The 20506-nt window shown below is 37.6% G+C and overlaps 1 protein-coding gene across 1 annotated transcript in view; it reads right to left on the bottom strand.

The window, feature by feature from the left end:
• The window catches only part of RASSF9 (Ras association domain family member 9), a 36264-nt gene extending 16436 nt beyond the window's left edge, over positions 1-19828 (bottom strand). The window contains exon 1 of the mRNA XM_005904890.3: positions 19502-19828. Coding sequence (XP_005904952.1) covers positions 19502-19548 — 47 coding nt within the window. The 5' untranslated portion in view covers positions 19549-19828. The remainder of the gene's footprint in view (positions 1-19501) is intronic.
• Positions 19829-20506: the final 678 nt, after the last annotated feature.

Genomic DNA, 20506 nt, shown 5'->3' with positions numbered 1-20506 from the left:
ATAAGTAATTAGTTTGGGTAGTCAGGGTTTAAATTACATGACACATTTCTTTTCAAACTAAAAGGTCAAGCTTCCAAATTTAATAGCATCTTTTCCCAATAATCAAAATTATCAGAATACAAATACTGGTTTGGCCATAACATCTTACAGAAAAACTCAAATGAACATTTTATCCAATTCAATACAATGAGTTTAGCTAATTAATTAGTTAATATCACTACTATTATGTAAGAGAAAAATTCATATTTTGTGTACTATAATTGGGTGGCTTTGTAGTAAGAGAAAAAAATGACCCAAACAGAAATTTAAGACAGACTCTGGTAAAGATAAAAGTTTAAATATATGATTGAAAAAAGTTCTATGTAAATCAAATCTATCCTAGTAACTAATAAGTTAGTTATTCCCCAAATAAATTGTCCATTTTGAATTATAGCATACATATTTTTATAACTTCATTCAAGATTCATTTCTTAACACATTACTGACCAGAGGCATTAGTTTCTGCAAAACATCCCCTGGTCAATAATGTGTTAACAGAATTATGATTTTAATAAATATGAATAAACAATGCGGGTAAAATTCTATAGAAGATAAGATGATCTTTAATTTCAGAAATGCATTATATAGCTGGGGAAGGACAAAAGATATGTTTAGAGAGAAAGATTTTAAAATTTCAATATCATCTTAAATATTATTGGAAATCATGAGATATTAACATATTCTGTATAAAAATGCCACAAAAATTTTTAAAAAGCAATAATAATCAAAGTTAGGTAATATGTAATAAACCATAATAAGACACAGAAGTTGACCCCAATGTCTTCAAGACATTCTCAATTTCCATAACCCTTTAAAGTCAAATTAGGTAAAAGAACCTCATGAGATTTCATTTGGGACAGGATCTTGGATCCTGTATCTAAGATCCTTAGATCTTATCTGTGAGGAGGACTCTTTCAGTTTATTACTTAATATGATGATGTTTAGGCTTGGTGGTTAAGGAACAGATACTTAGAAAATAAGTAAGGTGACTGGGGAAAAGAACAGTGGGGTGTGTGTAGAAGGAGACGTTAGATAACAATCAGATCAGATCAGTCGCTCAGTCGTGTCCGACTTTTTGCAACCCCATGAATCACAGCACGCCAGGCCTCCCTGTCATGACCAATTCCCTGAGTTCACTGAGACTCACGTCCATTGAGTCAGTGATGCCATCCAGCCATCTCATCCTCTGTCGTCCCCTTCTCCTCCTGCCCCCAATCCCTCCCAGCACCAGAGTCTTTTCCAATGAGTCAACTCTTCGCATGAGGTGGCCAAAGTACTGGAGTTTCAGCTTTAGCATCAGTCCTTCCAAAGAAATCCCAGGGCTGATCTCCTTCAGAATGCACTGGTTGGATCTCCTTGCAGTCCAAGGGACTCTCAAGAGTCTTTTCCAACACCACAGTTCAAAAGCATCAATTCTTCGGTGCTCAGCCTTCTTCACAGTCCAACTCTCACATCCATACATGACCACTGGAAAAACCATAGCCTTGACTAGATGAACCTTTGTTGGTTCTGCTTTTGAATGTCTCTGCTTTTGAATATGCTATCTAGGTTGGTCATAACTTTCCTTCCAAGGAGTGTCTTTTAATTTCATGGCTGCAGTCACCATCTGTAGTGATTTTGGAGCCCAGAAAAATAAAGTCTGACAATAGCTCACATTTATTTCATGCTTAATATGTGCCAGGCATTGTTTTAAGTGCTTAAAATATATAAACTCATATAATTTTCATCACAACCCTATCAGCTATGTCCTGTAATCAAATTCATTACAAAGATTAAAAAACTGAAGCACAAGAAATTAAGAATTTGTTCAATACCACCCTCAGTTAGTAAGTGGGAGAAAATACAGATCATGTAGAAATAAGGAAAATAAGAATAATTTGGATTAAATGAGTTAGAATTGAACCCGTATTGATGAACTCCCTACTGCCTAATAAAATAATCAACATATTTCATTAAGTTTTCTCTCACTGGAAACAAGATACTAAATCTGAGTCAGATACAGTCATCTACTGAAGAGGGAAAAAATTGTGGTATTATGATAAAAGTATTTTATATATTTACTTACTACCTGCTTCTATACATTGTCCATACATACAGGATCATCTATCAATGTGATATTTAATGACTGACTTTCTTGGAAATCTGGAAGCTTGTCAGTACACAGACTCCTAATTCTTTCACCTGTTTAAGAAGCAACTATAAAATAATTTTATAGTTCCTCTAGTAGACATCTGTGTAAAATGCTGAATTGCCCATTCAATTCAGATTTTTTTAGAAGTATTTTATTCATCCCAGCAACTAGAGAGAATAAATATTTTTTCTATACATATACTACATTTTTAGTAAGTTCTAAAGCATGACATGGTCTCTAATCATTTAAAAGCTATACTGAGAACCTCCCTGGTGGTCCAGCGGTTAAGAATCCACCTGCCAATGCAGGGTGCACAGGTTCAATCCCTGGTCTGGGAAGAGTCCACCTGCCACAGGGAAACTGAGGCTGTGAGCCACAACTGCTGAGCCGGCGCCCTAGAGCCCACACTCCACAAGAGAAGCCACCACGATGAGAAGTCCACGCACCACAACTAGACACTCTGTGCACAGCAATGGAGACCCAGCATGATCAAAAATAAACACATTTTTAAAGCTATATTGATTTTAAAATCTATTTGGTTTGGGCTGTTTTCTGTACTTAAACATTGATCACCTTAATGCACCATGAAGGCATGTGAAGTAAGCAAATGTACTATTGATGGGATTCAATACATGATATGTCAAAATATGGTACCTGGAGTATTTGAAGCGGAAGGAGTTCTAGAAAATGGGAGAAATGGGGAGTTCACTTGGACATTCCATCCAAGCCTCTCCCCTGAAAGTGATCCTAGCATCCTCAGCTGAGAGATGCCCTTCCTATATCGGAAGGAAAGGAGCACTCTTATCTCTGAATACAAAGTGAAGAGACGAATCCAGACTCCATTAAATTTCTCCCAGTTTGCTATACTTACTTTGTATTCTTTGACCTATCTACCACACTTCTCCATGACTGTGCATTCTTCATTAAACCTAGCATAAAACAATTGGGATTTAACCATTTCTTTAGATCTTCATTTCCTTAAGAAGGCTCCTGTGTCATGTAAAACTTACAATAAATTAATTTGAATGCTTTTCTCTTGTCAGTCTGTTTTTGGTCAGTTTAATTTTCAGAACCAGGCATGGAACTTAACAGGGTCAAGGAAAACATTTTATTCCCATACACTACCCATAAAATTAAAAACAAAACAAAAAAAAAACCTGTTAAGTGACAATTTTGACTCTTTCTGTAATGTTTACACACTTCAGTTCAGTCGCTCAGTCGTGTCCAACTCTTTGCAACCCCATGAATCATAGCAAGCCAGGCCTCCCTGTCCATCACCATCTCCCAGAATTCACTCAAACTCGTCCATCAAGTTGGTGATGCCATCCAGCCATCTCATCCTCTGTTGTCCCCTTCTCCTCCTGCCCCCAATCCCTCCCAGCATCAGAGTCTTTTCCAATGAGTCAACTCTTCGCATGAGGTGGCCAAAGTACTGGAGTTTCAGCTTTAGCATCAGTCCTTCCAATGAACACCCTGGACTGATCTTATTTAGAATGGACTGGCTGGATCTCCTTGCAGTCCAAGGGACTCTCAAGAGTCTTCTCCAACACCACAGTTCAAAAGCATCAATTCTTCGGTGCTCAGCTTTCTTCACAGTCCAACTCTCACATCCATACATGACCACTGGAAAAACCATAGCCTTGACTAGACGGACCTTTGTTGGCAAAGTAATATCTCTGATTTTGAATATGCTATCTAGGTTGGTCATAACTTTCCTTCCAAGGAGTAAGCGTCTTTTAAGTTCATGGCTGTAATCACCATCTGCAGTGATTTTGGAATCCCCCAAAATAAGGGAATGGTTTACACACTTAGACACACACAAAACAAAGTCTGAACACAATTAAAATTAATGAAGCAGACAAATGGTGAGGAATCTCTCTGCATCTACATGCTAAAATAACTCTGGTTATTTTACCCAGAGAATAACGCATGCCCTCTGAAGTAAAATTTTTGAGATCATAGTACTGCAGTCTCAGGAAGAGATCATCACAGATCGTGTCAGTCACAAACAATACAAGTCTTTGCTTAGGCTGCTATGTAAATTTGGATTACTGTTTTGATAGATGAAGCATGAAAATAGTGCTATCAAATAGTTTTCATTAAGCGCAAACTGTTTATTTTATTCACATTTTATTAAAATAGTTTTAAAACTAGAGTCCTTCAGAAAATTAATCATTCTATGAAAAATAGGGGCAGCAAATATTAAAACTATCTTGAAAATTAAAATTTTATGCATATATATGCATAGAAAAAATCACTAGTTCTATGCATTACTAATACCAGTTTTAATTTTCTAGGGTGTAATAATATAAGCCAGTCATATAGGATAAGAAAAACCCTAAACATTCCATCACTGCAGGGTCCTATAATACTATACATAATTCCCATAAACAGAGAAAAGGGAAGGGGATGTGTAAAGAATGTGTATTGGAGATTACTGGAGGTTAAGTAAACTAAGCTTATAGTTCAGACTCCGGAAGTTGATTATACTCAAAATGTAAATATTAACATGTAGTGTTTACCAGATGAAATGCTGAGAAAACATCTAATCTTATTGGAAATTCTAGGGCTTACTTCCAAGTGTTACCTGTGCTTCGCAAAACTTTCCTTATTGATTTGTACTTTGTAAAGAAATAATTCAAAACAAGAGAGCACATTCATTAAAGGAAAGTTACCCAGCCTGAATATTTAGTTTAACAATAGCTGTAGTTATGTCAACTACTAACATTTGTTTTCCTTTTGGCAGCTAAGCCCATAATTGGTTTTGCCTTCTTAGTGGAAGCTGTTTTCTAATGACGGTGATTTTCAGCTTGTATTTGCCTGCAGCCACCTACTCATCCCTCTCTAAATGTGTTCTGAAATATGATGGTAGATTTGAATGGCACTAGAAATATGTAAGAATTTGAATTATCCAGTAGGATAGCTGAAAACATAAGAGGAGTTCCTTTATTCCTGATTTCTACATTCTGAACATGGTCTATAATAAACAGTAATAAACTGTGACTTCCAACTGGCAGTTTTATTTAAAATAATCATCTCTTCACATTAGTCACAAATCAATTACCTAAAGAGCAACAAGTAAATTACTTGTAGAAATAAGAATATACCAGGGCCTCATGCCATTTTTTAAAAGAGCTACTTGAAAACGTTATGGATAAAAGAAAAACATTGGTCATCTACATGAAAAGTATCTTACATCCATTTACCTTCTCAAAGTTTTTAACTCTTTAATAGCCTCTGAATGTCACTGTCTCCACCTCCTCTAGGACTTTGCTTCATAATTTATCCCTTCTTTTACAATGTTTTAAAATAACTTTATTTTTATTTATTTATTTGGCTCAGTGGGATCTCAGCTGCAGCACGTGGGATCTTCATTGCATCATGTGGGATCTTTTGTTGTGATGCACAGAATTCTCTAATTGTGGAGCTCAGGCTAAGTAGCTGCAGTACAGGGGCTCAGCTGCTCCGGGGCATGTGGGATCTTAGTTCACCAACCAGGGATCAAACCCCTGTTCCCTGCATTGCAGGGTGGATTCTTAACCACTGGACCACCAGGGAAGTCCCAGTTTATCCCTTCTTGCTTCCCTGGTAGCTTGGATGGTAAAGCGTCTGCCTACAATGCAGGAGACCTGGTTTCAATCCCTGGGTCGGGAAGATCCCCTGGAGAAGAAAATGGCAACCCACTCCAGTATTCATGCCTGGAAAATCCCATGGACCGAGGAGCCTGGTGGGCTACAGTCCGCGGGGTTGCAAAGAGTCGGACGTGACTGAGCGACTTCTCTTCACTCTTCAAACTCTTTATATCTTCTATCTTTACTTCTGGTCCTTCCTACAATCAGGTCACTCAATTTGACCACACACACACACACCTCAACTATCTTTCCTTCACAAACTCAAATAATAACCCACAGTCACTTTCTCCAATTCACCTCTTTACAATAACAACCACTTTAAAGTGACTTCCACCACCACACACCCACAGCAGACACATTTCTTCCTAGCTTTATCAAAGACGTAATCTCTAAATCCAATTGCTATTTTTGGAACTGATCTGACTTGACCTCTTTATAAGATTTATGTTGTGACCTTTTCCTCTCATTTTTGCAGTAGTCTGTTCCCTTGACTCTTTCTTTACTCTTTATTTCGTTCCCTTTCTAACTTCTTTTCAGTTCTGACGTGGCCCTTGTTTCTGCATACTCAATAAATGTAGATGTGATGCAGGGGTGGCCACTAATTCTTTGCAGCTTTTTCCATTGAAAGATGGAATCTATTTCTTTTTCCTTGAATAGACCTTGGGACTAAGTATGGCCAATAGAATGTGATGAAAACCACATGTGCACGTTCTAGAGTCCAGGCTTCAAGAAATCTTGGAACTTCGCCTTCTTCCTCCTGGAATGCTGTTCTGAGACTGCTGTTTAATGAAAAAACTTGAGATGAAAGACCACATGGAAAGACAGGGAGATCCAGCCATCTCAGTTGACCAGTTAACCCACTGAACCCTAAGCCTTGACTAACTCATTGCTCATGAGAGAGCTCAAGTAAAAACCAGAATAACGATCCCAATTTATCCAGAAAATCAAGCAAATAATGCATTGCTAGAACTTTCCTGGTAGTCCAATGGCTAAAACTCCATTCTCCCAATGCAAGACGCCCAGGTTCGATCCTTGGTTGGGAAACTAGATCCCACATGTTGCAACTAGACCCCACATGCTGCAACTAAGACCCCATGTGGCAAAAAAAAAAAATGTTTTCAGCCACTAATTTTTATGATGCTTTTATTATCAGTAAATGATAACTGATACAATAGGCATCTTCCAGGTTTTTAATGACTCATTTCTTGTCTCACTATATACACAGGACTGGAAAAAGTCAGTTTTCATTCCAACCCCAAAGAAAGGCAATGCCAAAGATGCTCAAACTACTGCACAATTGCACTCATCTCACATGTGAGTAAAGGAATCCTCAAAATTCTCCAAGCCAGGCTTCAGCAATACGTAAACTGTGAACTTCCAGATGTTCAAGCTGGTTTTAGAAAAGGCAGAGGAACCAGAGACCAAATTGCCAAAATCCGCTGGATCATGGAAAAAGCAAGAGAGTTCCAGAAAAACATCTGTTTCTGCTTTATTGACTATGCCAAAGCCTTTGACTGTGTGGATCACAATAAACTGTGGAAAATTCTGAAAGAGATGGGAATACCAGACCATCTGACCTGCCTCTTGAGAAACCTGTATGCAGGTCAGGAAGCAACAGTTAGAACTGGATATGGAACAACAGAGTGGTTCCAAATAGGAAAAGGAGTTCGTCAAGGCTGTATATTGTCACCCTGCTTATTTAACTCTTATGCAGAGTACATCATAAGAAACGCTGGGTTGGAAGAAGCACAAGGTAGAATGAAGATTGCCGGGAGAAATATCAATAACCTCAGATATGGAGATGATACCACCCTTATGGCAGAAAGTGAAGAAGAACTAAAGAGCCTCTTGATGAAAGTGAAAGTGGAGAGTGAAAAAGTTGGTTTAAAGCTCAACATTCAGAAAACTAAGTTCATGGCATCCAGTCCCATCACTTCATGGCAAACAGATGGGGAAACAGTGGAAACAGTGGCTGAATTGATTTTGGGGGGCTCCAAAATCACTGCAGATGGTGATTGCAGCCATGAAATTAAAAGACGCTTACTCCTTGGAAGGAAAGTTATGACCAATGTAGACAGCATATTAAAAGCAGAGACATCACTTTGTCAACAAAGGTCCGTCCAGTCAAAGCTATGGTTTTTCCAGTGGTCATGCATGGATGTGAGAGTTGGACTATAAAGAAAGCTAAGTGCTGAAGAATTGATGCTTTTGAACTGTGGTGTTGGAGAAGACTCTTGAGAGTCCCTTGGACTGCAAGGAGATCCAACCAGTCCATCCTAAAGGAGATCAGTCCAGGGTATTCATTGGAAGGACTGATGCTAAAGCTGAAACTCCAATATTTTGGCCACCTCATGCGAAGAGCTGACTCATTTGAAAAGACCCTGATACTAGGAAAGATTGAAGGCAGGAGGAGAAGGGGATGACAGAGGATGAGATGGTTGGATGGCATCACTGACTCAATGGAAATGGGTTTGGGTGGACTCCGGGAGTTGGTGATGGACCAGGAGGCCTGGCGTGCTGCGATTTATGGGGTCCAAAGAATTGGACATGACTGAGCAACTGAACTGAGCTGAACTGATATATATCTTATGGGTGACTGTAATGTCAGCGACAACCTTATCAACCAGCTGTATGATGATAGTTCCAACATCTATTATTTTTTCCTTTGAGCTCTAGACCAATATTCCCAACTTAGTATTTACATGTTTACTTGATCTTTATATTATAGCCACCTCAAACATGGCCCATCAAAATGAATTCACCATTTCCTCCTCACACATCTCAAACTCCTCCATCTCTTGATTTCCCATCCTAACAAAAGGGAATCACTATCACCCTGCCATTTCACTCGAGTTTGCAAATTCGGAGTCTTCCTAGATTTTTTCTCTAGCTCATCCCCCTTTAACACAGTCACCATGTCTACCTAAGTGTTCTTTTATTTATTTATTTTTTTGGAGCATGAGTGGTGGAAGGGTTTTGAGGGAGAAATAAATAAAAGGAATTTTTCAGTCAACTAGGACCTGCTGGTTATAACTATCCACTCCATGTAAATAAAAATTAGTTTATGTATAGTCACACCCACTTAATTCTGAATTGTCTATTTCACACCACATGGAAAGAGTTGAGTGGTTGAGACATTATGGTGGGAATAACCTAAACATTTATTATATGACCTTTTACACAAAAAGTTTACCGACTCCTGACCTAGATGATTTACTTGTATCAAAAATCTAGATTCTGTTTATTTAATTACTAAAATATTATTTGAACTCTGATATCTATACAGTGGTTCTATGTATTATTCTTTAGGGGATAAGAAAGTAAAAATAGTGTGAGGGAGGTTCAAGAGGGAGTTGATATATGTATATATATAGCTGATTCATGTTGTACAGCAATTATCCTCCAATTAAAAACAAAAGAAAGTAAAAAGAATCTGGTCTTTATACAGTAGAATGCATAATCTCATGGAAGTCATGACCATGTTTGGAGGTAATTTCAGCCAAAGGCAATGAGTGAAGGCTCACTAAGACGATGGCAGTGAAATGCTGGATGAAGAATGAGTAGGTTTAACATAGGATTAGTCAGCTTGAAGGTCTTGGCTGGGAAACTAGTGTGTTTTGCCTTTAAAGTCCCATTCCAGGTGCAGTATGTTCCATATTAATCAGTCCCATATGGATGTCAGGCGGGATGGGAGTAGGCTGGATGAAAGGCTGCTTTCAATGTGCAGGGTGTCCAAACACCAGGTGTTTGGAGGTGGAATATTTGGTAACATTCAAAGGACACCTTGAATTTTTTTACTCTTCACCCTCATGTTCTTCCCTCCCTCAAATTACTCTTGCCACTTTTTCTTTTCTTTATGATGATACAACTATATTCCTATTTACTCAGAGCCCAAATTATAGTTATCATTGATTGGTTTTTTCCCATCCTGATACTTTCTATCATGCCCTTCTACTCAGTTTTGAATTCTTATAGTTCTGTCTTTATAGTGATTCCTATAACTGTAATCTCTACCTGAAATTTCTTGTTCATTTATTGTTTGCTTACTGTCTGCCTGTCCACCACGGCACTACAACCTCAATAAGAATAGAGAGATTGACTGTCTTTCTCACTTTTTAATCTGCAACACATAGAAAAATGTGTGGCACACATCTTAAGGTAAATAAATATTTTTGTTGAAAGCATAGATTTTATTATGATGTTTTAAAATACCTGCCTATATTTTAATTAAAGTATGTCTGTGTGTCTACCAAGCAACAATTTCCTTAAAGTAAGGTCCATTTAATCTTATTAATGCCCCCCAAAAAAGGGATTCATTTGATATTTTTGAATTTTTAAAAATCATCAAATAACCATTATCTTGAGTCCGAACAAGGGAAATATATACAAGTAGATACTAAATCTGATAGAGTGGGAGAGTTGAGAATGTTTTATTTTCAGATGCTAAGGTAGATAATAAAGCAATACTATTATATGCTGAGAATACATAAGGCATTGCATAGCAAAAGCTGCCATTTTACGTAATTCTCTAAATTGCGATTAAGCAAGTTCTCCTAGCTAAAATAGAACCACTAAAAATGATCATTAAAAAAAAACAAACTTAGTCTAAGTTCCATGCCTATTATTAGTAATTCTAAGAAAAAGTTCTTTGACTTTCACTATCAAAGTAGAAGAACAAGCAGTCAAGAAATTAAAGCTAACACTTTGTGGTTGCCTGCTACAAAGTGCTTGACTTCCGGTGCATTAAAAATGGTAGAACTCAAAGGTCCACTGGAGTTTCATAAGTGCTTTTGCTAATTGTGTACAATTCTTTTCTTCTTATGAGATTGTAGTTATTATATGTCTACTCCATGGAGACATCCATGGTTTTTCAATAGCATCTCTCGTAGCTTCCAGACAAAGCTAATTATGTGCAGAGCTAAAAATACATATCTCCAAGTTCTACTCTCAAGGTCTGTGGGGGTGTGCATGCTAAGTCACTTCAGTCGTGTCTGACTCTTTGCTACCCTATAGACTGTAGCCCGCCAGGCTCGTCTGTCCATGGGATTCTCCAGGCAAGAATACTGGAGTGGGTTGCCATGCTCTCCTCCAATGGATGTTCCCAGGGATCAAACCCATGTCTCTTACGTTGCCTGTGTTGGCAGATGGGTCCTTTAGCACTAGCACCAGCTGGGAAGCCCAAGAAGGTCTGTGGTCTCCCCCAGGCTGATTCACTGCTAATAGTTCTTACGTACCTTCAGTTAACCGTAACTGCAGGGAATTCTAGAAGGACTGAAAAAAACCAGAGTAAATGAGGAGCATAAGAGTAACCAAAGACATCTTAGGTGGCTATAAAATAGCTCAGTCATTGGTTGAGACCAAATATATACTGTGTACATCAGTAAAACCCAGACACAAAATTCCTATCAATTATACCCCATAATTAGTGAGGATGAAAATTTGTTGAAATTGGACCACTATCTGCATTAGTAGAGCTAAAATTTAAAAGATCCACAAAATAGTAGAACAACTCAATTCTATAAACTGATAGACTGACCAGTTTAACATGATTATTAGAATAAACACCAGTCAATTAAAGTTGACTGTAAGTCTATTACTGTTATATAAACACATCCTTAACATTTTTCTCAATTGTCAAATATTGTTTTCACCAACCCAAGCAAGATTCTGGATTCTTGCCAAACCGACCCTATTTCTGCGGGCTTCCTGAATTCTCTTTTGATCATCCTGAGTCATTCCTAGCTTTGTATGATTCAGTCCCCTCCTACCTCTCTTTATATACCTTGCTGTGTTCCCTTCTCTTGTCCAAGCCTGTCACCTAACTGTGGGAGTTCAATAAACACTAATTATGACGATGCTCCTTTTATTTTTATTTTTCTTCATTTACTTCTCTATTATGTATTTCTATTTAGAAGCAGTCAAAAACATTTAGTGAGCAGCTACTCTACAGAGGAACAGCCTTCCTCAACTCTAAAAGATTATACTTTCATTTTTTAAAATTGTAGTATAAAGATTATGACTTTATTTACCCTGTCAATGGTAGTTTCCCATGGAAGAGTGATTTTTAAAAAACAATTTCATGCATGAGCTACTATAGTGCTGTTTTCTCAATTAGGAGTTTAGTCTCTTAGGAATGAGGTTGTGTCTTTGCATGTTTGGTACAATATGAAATACATTGTTTACCAGTCCTGAAGAAATAAAATAAAATGATAGCTATTCCTAACATTTTTACATTTGTGCTACTAAACTTAAAATTGTGCTTAGCAAATACTCAATAATTCTTAGATATTATAATTTATAAACTAATCATGTCTCTTTATAATTGAAAATAAACCATTTGACTTTTACCATAATGTTACCTTTCATGGTGGAGGTTATGTGGCAATGCATGAGATGTTTAAGTAAAATAAAATTACAAGAAAAAATCTTTCTTTCAATTCCATTTTTAAAAGTTTTCTTGAAAAGGCATAAAAAGCAGGACAAGAGAATTGAATTATATTCTGCAGAGGGAATTTCAAAATCACAGAAGCTTGAACCATGAAAGACACCTTAAGTATTCAATTCAGTCTCTCATATTATTAAACAAAGATAATACTAAAATATTCAAATTATGTATCATTTTGTTTTAGTTAAGTTCACAGAGGCACATAAAGAACCGTCTCTTAAACCATGCTGAGCATTGCTGCACGCTAAGTCACTTCACTCGTGTCTGACTCTTTGCAACCCTGTGAACTGTAGCCCACTGGGCTCCCCGCTCCATGGGATCCTCTCAGCAAGAATACTGGAGTGAGCTGTTATGCCTTCCTCCAGGGGATCTTCCCTACCCAGGGATGGAACTCATGTCTCTTATGTCCCCTGCATTGGCAGGAGGTCCTTTACCACTAGCGCCACCTGGGAAGCCCTATGCAATACACTGCAAAATCATTAATTGTCTCAGAATTTTGCTAAGATGAGATGTGATGACAATTAATTTTGCTAAGATTTGCTGAGATGACAATTAAAGGGAAAACTGTCAGAATTGAAATATTTCATCAAGATCCAAAGTTAGTACTGTGCAACATTTATATACTTATATCTAATTACATTCGGTCATTTTTGATGTTACCTCTTTGTATCTAGGGAGGAAAAGAGATGAGTGGTGATCAGGAAAAAAGACCAGAGTTCTAGTGAGTCAAGGTTGAAATTTTGAACCACAAAATATCATGTTTAGGTATTAAAAATTTAAGATATACTTCATAACATATTTAATCCAAGAGACTTAAACAAGGAGTGAATATTTACTGAATTTTTACTCTCTTAGCACTGTGCTAAGTTTTTATTTACATTCAGATTTAATCCAAATTCTTGATGGTTTAGGATTAGCTCTGTTTTAGAGATGAGAAAACTAAATACTAAATAAACTATGCAGAGTAATGGTTAAGAGGATGGATTCGAATTCTGTCTCCGCCACTTATTAATTGTTGCACTACTCTGGGTCTTAACTGACTAATATGTATGAAACAGGGGAAAAAGTCGTACCTTCTTCACAGGGCAATTTTAAGTATTATGTAAATTACTTAGTGCACATAGTAAGTGTTTTAAGACGTGTTATAAACGGATTTACTCTGAATCTAATGAAGTTGAGGCATAAGGGCTTCCTCACTTGCACAGTCACATTCCGAGGCCCCATAATGACTTTAGTGTATTATCAATCATAATTGTGTATTTCCTCTACTTAAAGAGCAACCCCTTCAACTGTCAAACTTAACATTTTGCCTTTGCAGGATAACTGCTTTACAGAATTTTTCTGTTTTCTGTTAAAAAAAAAAAAAATTGCCTTTGCTTGCTCTTGTTACTGTTATTGTTGCATTAGAAAGATAAAATAGGGACTGCCCAGGCAGTCCAGTAATTATGACTTTGCCTTCCAATGCAGAGGGTTTGGGTTCCATCCTTAGTCAGGAGAGAAGATCCTACATGACTTGAGGCAAAAAAAACAAAACATAAAACAGAAGCAATATTGAAACAAATTCCATAAAGACTTTAAAAAAAAAGGTGCACACAACCAGTGATGGCAAATCCGAGATAAGACCTAAACTTTAGGTGACTAAAGAACTGGAATTTTCAATTGATTACTTTCTGCCTATTTCTAGCATTTTCCCAATGTCTCATAACTGTAATTGTCATATACAAAGAGCATAAATCCTCCTTTCATGTGAGAAAACAAACTGGTCCCCAATTGTATTTCCCTCTTGTCTCCACAGAAGAAGGAAATGTTCTACATTCAACAGTGGGGTCTAGAATAGCCAGCTACCATCACCCGCCAAACCTAACTCACATACATACATGGCTACACTCAAGGAGCATGAGTGGAAGTGAGAGCATCCCTAGAGAAGAATGAATCACCCTGTGCCTTGGTTTGTTTTTTACCAGGAGTCCAGTAAAAGTCTCTTACAGCATCTATTTCTCATAGATGGCCCTTAACCATCTGAAAGCAAGGACTTGAGCCTAGAAGCTGGGATGATGAGAGGTCAGCCATGAATTTATGGATTCATTCTTTGACTACCCATGAATCTGTTCACCACAAATGTACAAGTCTGATGCAAATGCTTTATGGGGACCAGCTGTATTTGGGGAGTATGAATTCATTTATTCAATCAACAAGTTTTATTGAGCACCTACTCAATTTTATCTAGAAAGAAACAAGATAGGAGAGGTCCCTGATCTCACTGAGTGTGTATACTCTATGAGAATTTTTTATAGATATCTTAAGTCATCTTACTTATAAAAACAGTGGGCATTCTAACATGCAGATATAAACCATTGAGAGTAATTTGCCTTGTTAGTCAGCATATTTAATACCCATCACTCATTTTTGTTCTTGAAATAGTTTACTGATCACTGCCAATGCTAAACATCTCCCCAAGACTCTATTTCATTCACACAAGTAATTATTAAATACTTTGCTGTTGGGTGACCATTTGCATTAGTAATTACTTCAAATTACAATCAACAGATATGCAATTTATGCAGATATGCAATATGCAACAGATATCTCTAGAAGGTGTAGCCTTGCAATAGTCTCCCCAATAATTGAATCAGAATCCATTTTTTTTAAAAAGAGATATAAAGAAATCAATGTTGTATGCGTTATGCATGTTTTGCCAAATGGATATCTTTTAAAACTCCCAGGCAAGTATACATTAAAGAACATTATTACACAGAAGTACGCTGAATGTTTTCCGGTCATGTGTACACAATGCAGATGGCATGTTGCCTTGTTTAAGAAAGCCAATATGTTACTAAGAGATTTCTTATCAAGGACTGGCATCCACATTTACCTGGAAGAGGTAAATTCATACTACTACTTCAACTTTTTTCCATTTTTAGAAATAAAATCAAAAGAAGAGAGCCATAGTTTTGTGAATTACTTAGAGATCTACCCAAATATATACCAACCAAATAACATCAAAACTTTCTAAGTTATACAGTCTAGCTAATAAAAAGGCCATATAAATAAAACTGTTAACCAGCTACAAACTTTTAAATACTTAAAAAAAATCCTTAAGATTTTCATCTTTACATGTTTCAGGAATTGATATGGTGCATAATAAAGCATCTTAAGTACTGGGCTCTAAGTTGGCTTGTAGTTTTTTGAATAACAATTCAAGATTTAACCTAGGGCTCAATTTCACCACAGCCACTGCTCTCAGGGTATTTTTGCCAGGGTTAGAGCATTCCAATCATTGTTCCTAATGCACTGTCTGCTGCCAAGTAATAACTACTTAAGTTACCAGGTATCATCAGGGGAAATCTCTTTCAGGAACACCTGGGAACTGAAAAGATGTACGTACTCAAATATCTGGCATTTCTCAAGTCAGTTTCAGGGGCATTTCAAATATTTACTGGAGGTTAGACAAAACAGTTCACATGATAGTTTCCTGTTTTACAGAATTCATAAATTACCATACTTCTAATTACAAAGAGAAAACATCCGGCTTGCCAGTAATTTCTATCATGAGCACAAAACTTTAATTCTTCCTTCTGATGAAGTATTTGTGGCATGCGGAGCTTCCAAGAGCAATATGAGGCACCCGGTTTTAGAAAACTTGGTTAGATATGTTTTCATTCATTTAAAAGCAAATTTTAATGCAAATTATATGTCAATTATAAAACAATATAGCTGTGTTATTTACTACTAATAATTTTTTTACAAAATGTTTGGAGACTTTTGATTTCAAGTAGATATTAGGGCAAAGTTTGTTATCACCTCTGATATAGGTATAGGAAAATGCCAAAGGAAAGACAAGTTGTCTGAATAGCGCATCCATGCATGCTAAGTCATTTCAGTCATGTCAGACTCTTTGCGACCCCATGGACTGTAGCCCGTTAGCTTCCTCTGCCCATGGGATTCTCCAGGCAAGAATACTGGAGTGAGTTGGCAAGGCCTCCTCCAGGGGAACCTTCCCTACCCAGGGATCAAATACATGTCTCCAGCATTGGCATGAGGGTTCTTTACCACTGGCCCCACCTGAGAAGCCCAGCTGAATGACACCTAATGATAATTATAAGGTCTTATTCACACAATTACCCACTGCAGTGTTCTTGCCTGGAGAATCCCAGGGATGGGGGAGGCTGGTGGGCTGCCGTCTGTGGGGTCGCAAAGAGTCGGACATGACTGAGCGACTGAACCGACAGATATGGCTCTACCCTCCTCAACATTTACAGGGCATGTTTTCTAAAAGTTTTTATGCTTCATACTTTGAAGCTTCATTTGTTTTTCATCTGTCTTTAAGACTCTCAAATATCCATGTATTATGAGACTACTGGCAGAACTACCTTAAGAGGTTCAATCTTGGGTGATTAAATATCATTCTATTAATAAGAGTGAACAAAACTGAAAAGAGCGAGAACACGATGCACTGGGACGACCCAGAGGGATGGTATGGGGAGGGAGGAAGGAGGAGGGTTCAGGATGGGGAGCACATGTATACCTGTGATGGATTCATTTTGATATTTGGCAAAACTAATACAATTATGTAAAGTTTAAAAATAAAATTAAATTAAAAAAAAAAGAAAACTTCAATAAACTTTCTTCAAATTTTATGATCTCAAAATGCTAATATTCCCTCCAAAAATCCTCATTTCCGTACTGACAAAGATACAATAATCCTTTAACTGCATACATTTTATATCACAGTGTATACAAATACATTGTTCAAATTCTTCCTTTACTTTTTACAAGGAATTTTATACTATGTACTTAAAGAATGCATTGGCTGTTATCAGATAACTGTTTTATCATCAAAGAATGAATCGATCAAAGGATGAATCACCTGTCATTTAAGGAAAGTTATTTGGTTTCTATGTTTTGGAGTATAATTATTTAAATCATTATAGAACTCGGGAACTGAAATTGATAAACTTAATCCTGTAACTAAATTTCACTTGTAGTTTTACCTTTGAGAATATGGAAAAACAAAACAGACAAAACAACAACAAAAAATCTCATCTATAGCAAAACTAAACCTTGAAGAAAACAAATATACATTAATTTTCTTTCAACACACCACGTGACTTATTTACCTACTTAGTTGGAAATACCCACAGTTTTACATCCCAAGTCACCTCTGGGTTTAAGTGTTTCTTAAGGATTGGAAAAACACAAATCTTTAATAACATAGTTATTACAGTCGTTACAGACTACTACCACTTTCACCAAAACACATGTTCATAATGAAGCATCACCTTCGATTACTTCAATACCATTCCGCTTTCTCAGAGCAACTTAAAATACTATTAAGCTTCCCCATCTTTCATTGTCTGCTTCCACTTTTTCATAATTTTGCATAGAAAAGGTCATATTAAAATGTTTGTATACTCACCTCCATGAACAAAAGCCAGTTGTAGGGGTAGATGTTGAAGAGTCAATTTGAGGCAACGGAAGTAGACATGGGAGGGAAACTCCCAGGGGTGTACCCAGATTTGTTGTACGGTTATTTGGCGTACCAATGACAGAATTCTTGAGTTATTTAAAACGCACATACAAATACAAAACAACTCTGATCTACAGGGGTGCTATTCAGAAAGATCACTATACCGAAAACATAACTTGTTTTATAATACCATGAACTTTCCCAAAGTAATCTTTTATATATCTTTACAGCATTAAACAAACACACTTCAGAAATAATGGTACTGAAATACCCTTCAAAAAGCAGTAAGGATTTTCTTTTGGCAAAGGGAGTTGTTTGAAATAATTTTTAATGCATCGGCAGTGCTAAAATACAAGCTTATTTTTGATAACTATCACTACCACATTTTTAAAGACTACTCTGGTAGCTCAGACAGTAAAATTCCGCCTGCATGCTGTGCGGGAGACCTGGGTTTGATGCCTGGGTTGGGAAGATCCCCTGGAGGAGGGAATGGCTACTCACTCCAGTATTCTTATCTGGAGAATTCCATAGACAGAGGAGCCTGGCGGGTTACAGTCCATGGGGTCACAAAGAGTCGGACACTGAGTGACTAATACTTTCACTTTCTTTAAGATACATTTAACATATACATAGTCTCACTAACGATAAGAAATATTTGTGATATATATTCAAATTATTAGAAAATAAAACATATTTAGAAAATTTGATAGTACTGATTATTGCTGCTTTCATTTCTTAATTTAGTCAACTAATTCATAAAGACACTTGGAAAGAGATAATGACAGTGTTTTTCAAGTAGACATTCAGGCCCAAATTAAAGTCTAGAGATTGACTTTAAAGTTGTACCACTATAATGCATGCAGACCCTCTAAAATAATCGTATCATTTCCTGCCATGTAATTATACGCTTTCAAATTTATACTACGTAAATTATGACAAGTACAAACAAGTGTGTTTGAGAGAAAAGTTGTGGAAAAGCCCTTGTGTCAAAATATTTTAAAAAAGTAAAGCCCCTCTCTACAGTTACCCTCACATTTTTTTAGGCATAAAAATGTGGTATTTGAGTTAATAAAATATTTAATAGGACTGACACACACATAAATACATTTCGAGAAAAATTTGCATGTATGTGAAATACATTTATTTACACTATGGGCATTGCTGGCTTGAAAAATGGTAAATCAAATCAAATAGTAATAATAAGGATTAAGGAGGACAGCTGTTTGAATCCTTTTTAGTGCCTAAAATCACCTAAATTTCTCAAAGATTTTCGAAAGAATGAGTTCACAAAAAGTTTCTCTACCGAGAATTTTCACTTTGGGAACTTTCCAGGTTTCAAGAATGCCCCACTCAAAGGGGAGCCAAAGCATTGTTTCCAGACTGTATCAGCAGTTCTGGTTTCTTTCTAATTAGTAGGTAATAAATTGTAGTTCTATCTTCATCTAATACACTAAAATCCTGTCTGACACAAAAGAAAACTTGCCATTCCACTACTATCAAATAAGCAAGGCAACAAGCACAAAGAGCAGGATGCTAGTGGTGGAACCAGCAGTGGCCAAAGGAAGAAAAAAGGGAGTTAAAAACATCATTTTTATTTTCAGAGATCCTTCAACTGCGGTCACTGCAGTCACTGTGACTGAACAATATCCTTACCAGTGGAGTGCAAATACAATACCTAACTCTCCAGGACTTTATTCCCCCAAGAGCATTTTAAATCAGAATCTAACTACCACAGAACACATACTTTCACACAGAAGCTTCTGAACACACACACGCTGAACTTTTACCTGTTTTTATGCCGAGTCTTTAGCAAGTTTCTTCCAAAGGGAGCCATGATCCGCCAGGCCAGCGAACAGCAAGGATGATATCTTAAAGTTCTCGGGGAGAGAGTGGGGGTGGGATGGGGGGGTTGGATTTGTAGGGTGGAGGGAGGAGAACTGGGAGCTTCCTCTTCACCTCCTCAGATGCTCCTGGTTTCTTAGCTCATTAGTAGCCGCCTAAAGAGAGCGGCTGAAAGTTGTGCAACTGCTGCTTAACTTTGAACTGCGGGATTGTTGTGACTGCTGCACCTTTGGAGACCTGCCCAGCTTCAGCCTCCAAGAAGGCGTTTGGAGGCAGGAAAAGGGAAAAAAAAGAGAGAGAGAGAGCTAGAGAGAGGAAGGGAGGGGGACTGTATTGTGTTCTGTAGTTATTTGCAGACTTGCTAAACTTTAAAGAACTCCCAACCCCACAGGCATGATAATACCCACGAATGGGAATTTCACTAGATTTGGAAACCCCCCCTCCCCCGCTCTCCACACCCAACCACACAAGGTGTAGTGAACACATACAAAAGATTTAAAAGTAAATATCCCCCACCTCCCAGCCAGCTCCAGTCTGTGAAAAGTAATCTGACCGAGGCCAGCAGGAGTGAGGGTCAAGAATTCTTTGCCTAGCGATTCGCCACAAAAATCCCTGCCTGGGGTTTCAGGCTTAGAGGAGCGAAGCTGGAGGCTGGGTCCTGGTGGACTCGAAGACCACCTCGGAATCTGAGCCCCCCGAGTTCAGGAGGTTAAGAGGTTCCCAGCTCCTCCGCCCTTCCAGTTCATCTTTCAAAAGTTGGAGGACCTGAAGGACCAAAGGGCTTCAGGGCTGAAAGATCGCAGCACTGGCACAGGAACCAGCCAGGGTTTGGGGTCTCGACCCCGCCCCATCTTTGTCATTGACTAGCCCTTTTAGAGTTGAAGGAAGAGCCAAGTGCCTGCTCTCACCCCAGGACGAGTAAATTGAGATAGGACGCGCCGGGCGGCCTT

Source organism: Bos mutus, chromosome 5 (genome assembly GCF_027580195.1).
Source record: "Bos mutus isolate GX-2022 chromosome 5, NWIPB_WYAK_1.1, whole genome shotgun sequence".
Lineage (NCBI taxonomy): Eukaryota > Metazoa > Chordata > Mammalia > Artiodactyla > Bovidae > Bos > Bos mutus.
The sequence above is the reverse complement of the archived record's forward strand: the minus strand, read 5'-3'. Positions and strand labels throughout refer to the sequence as shown.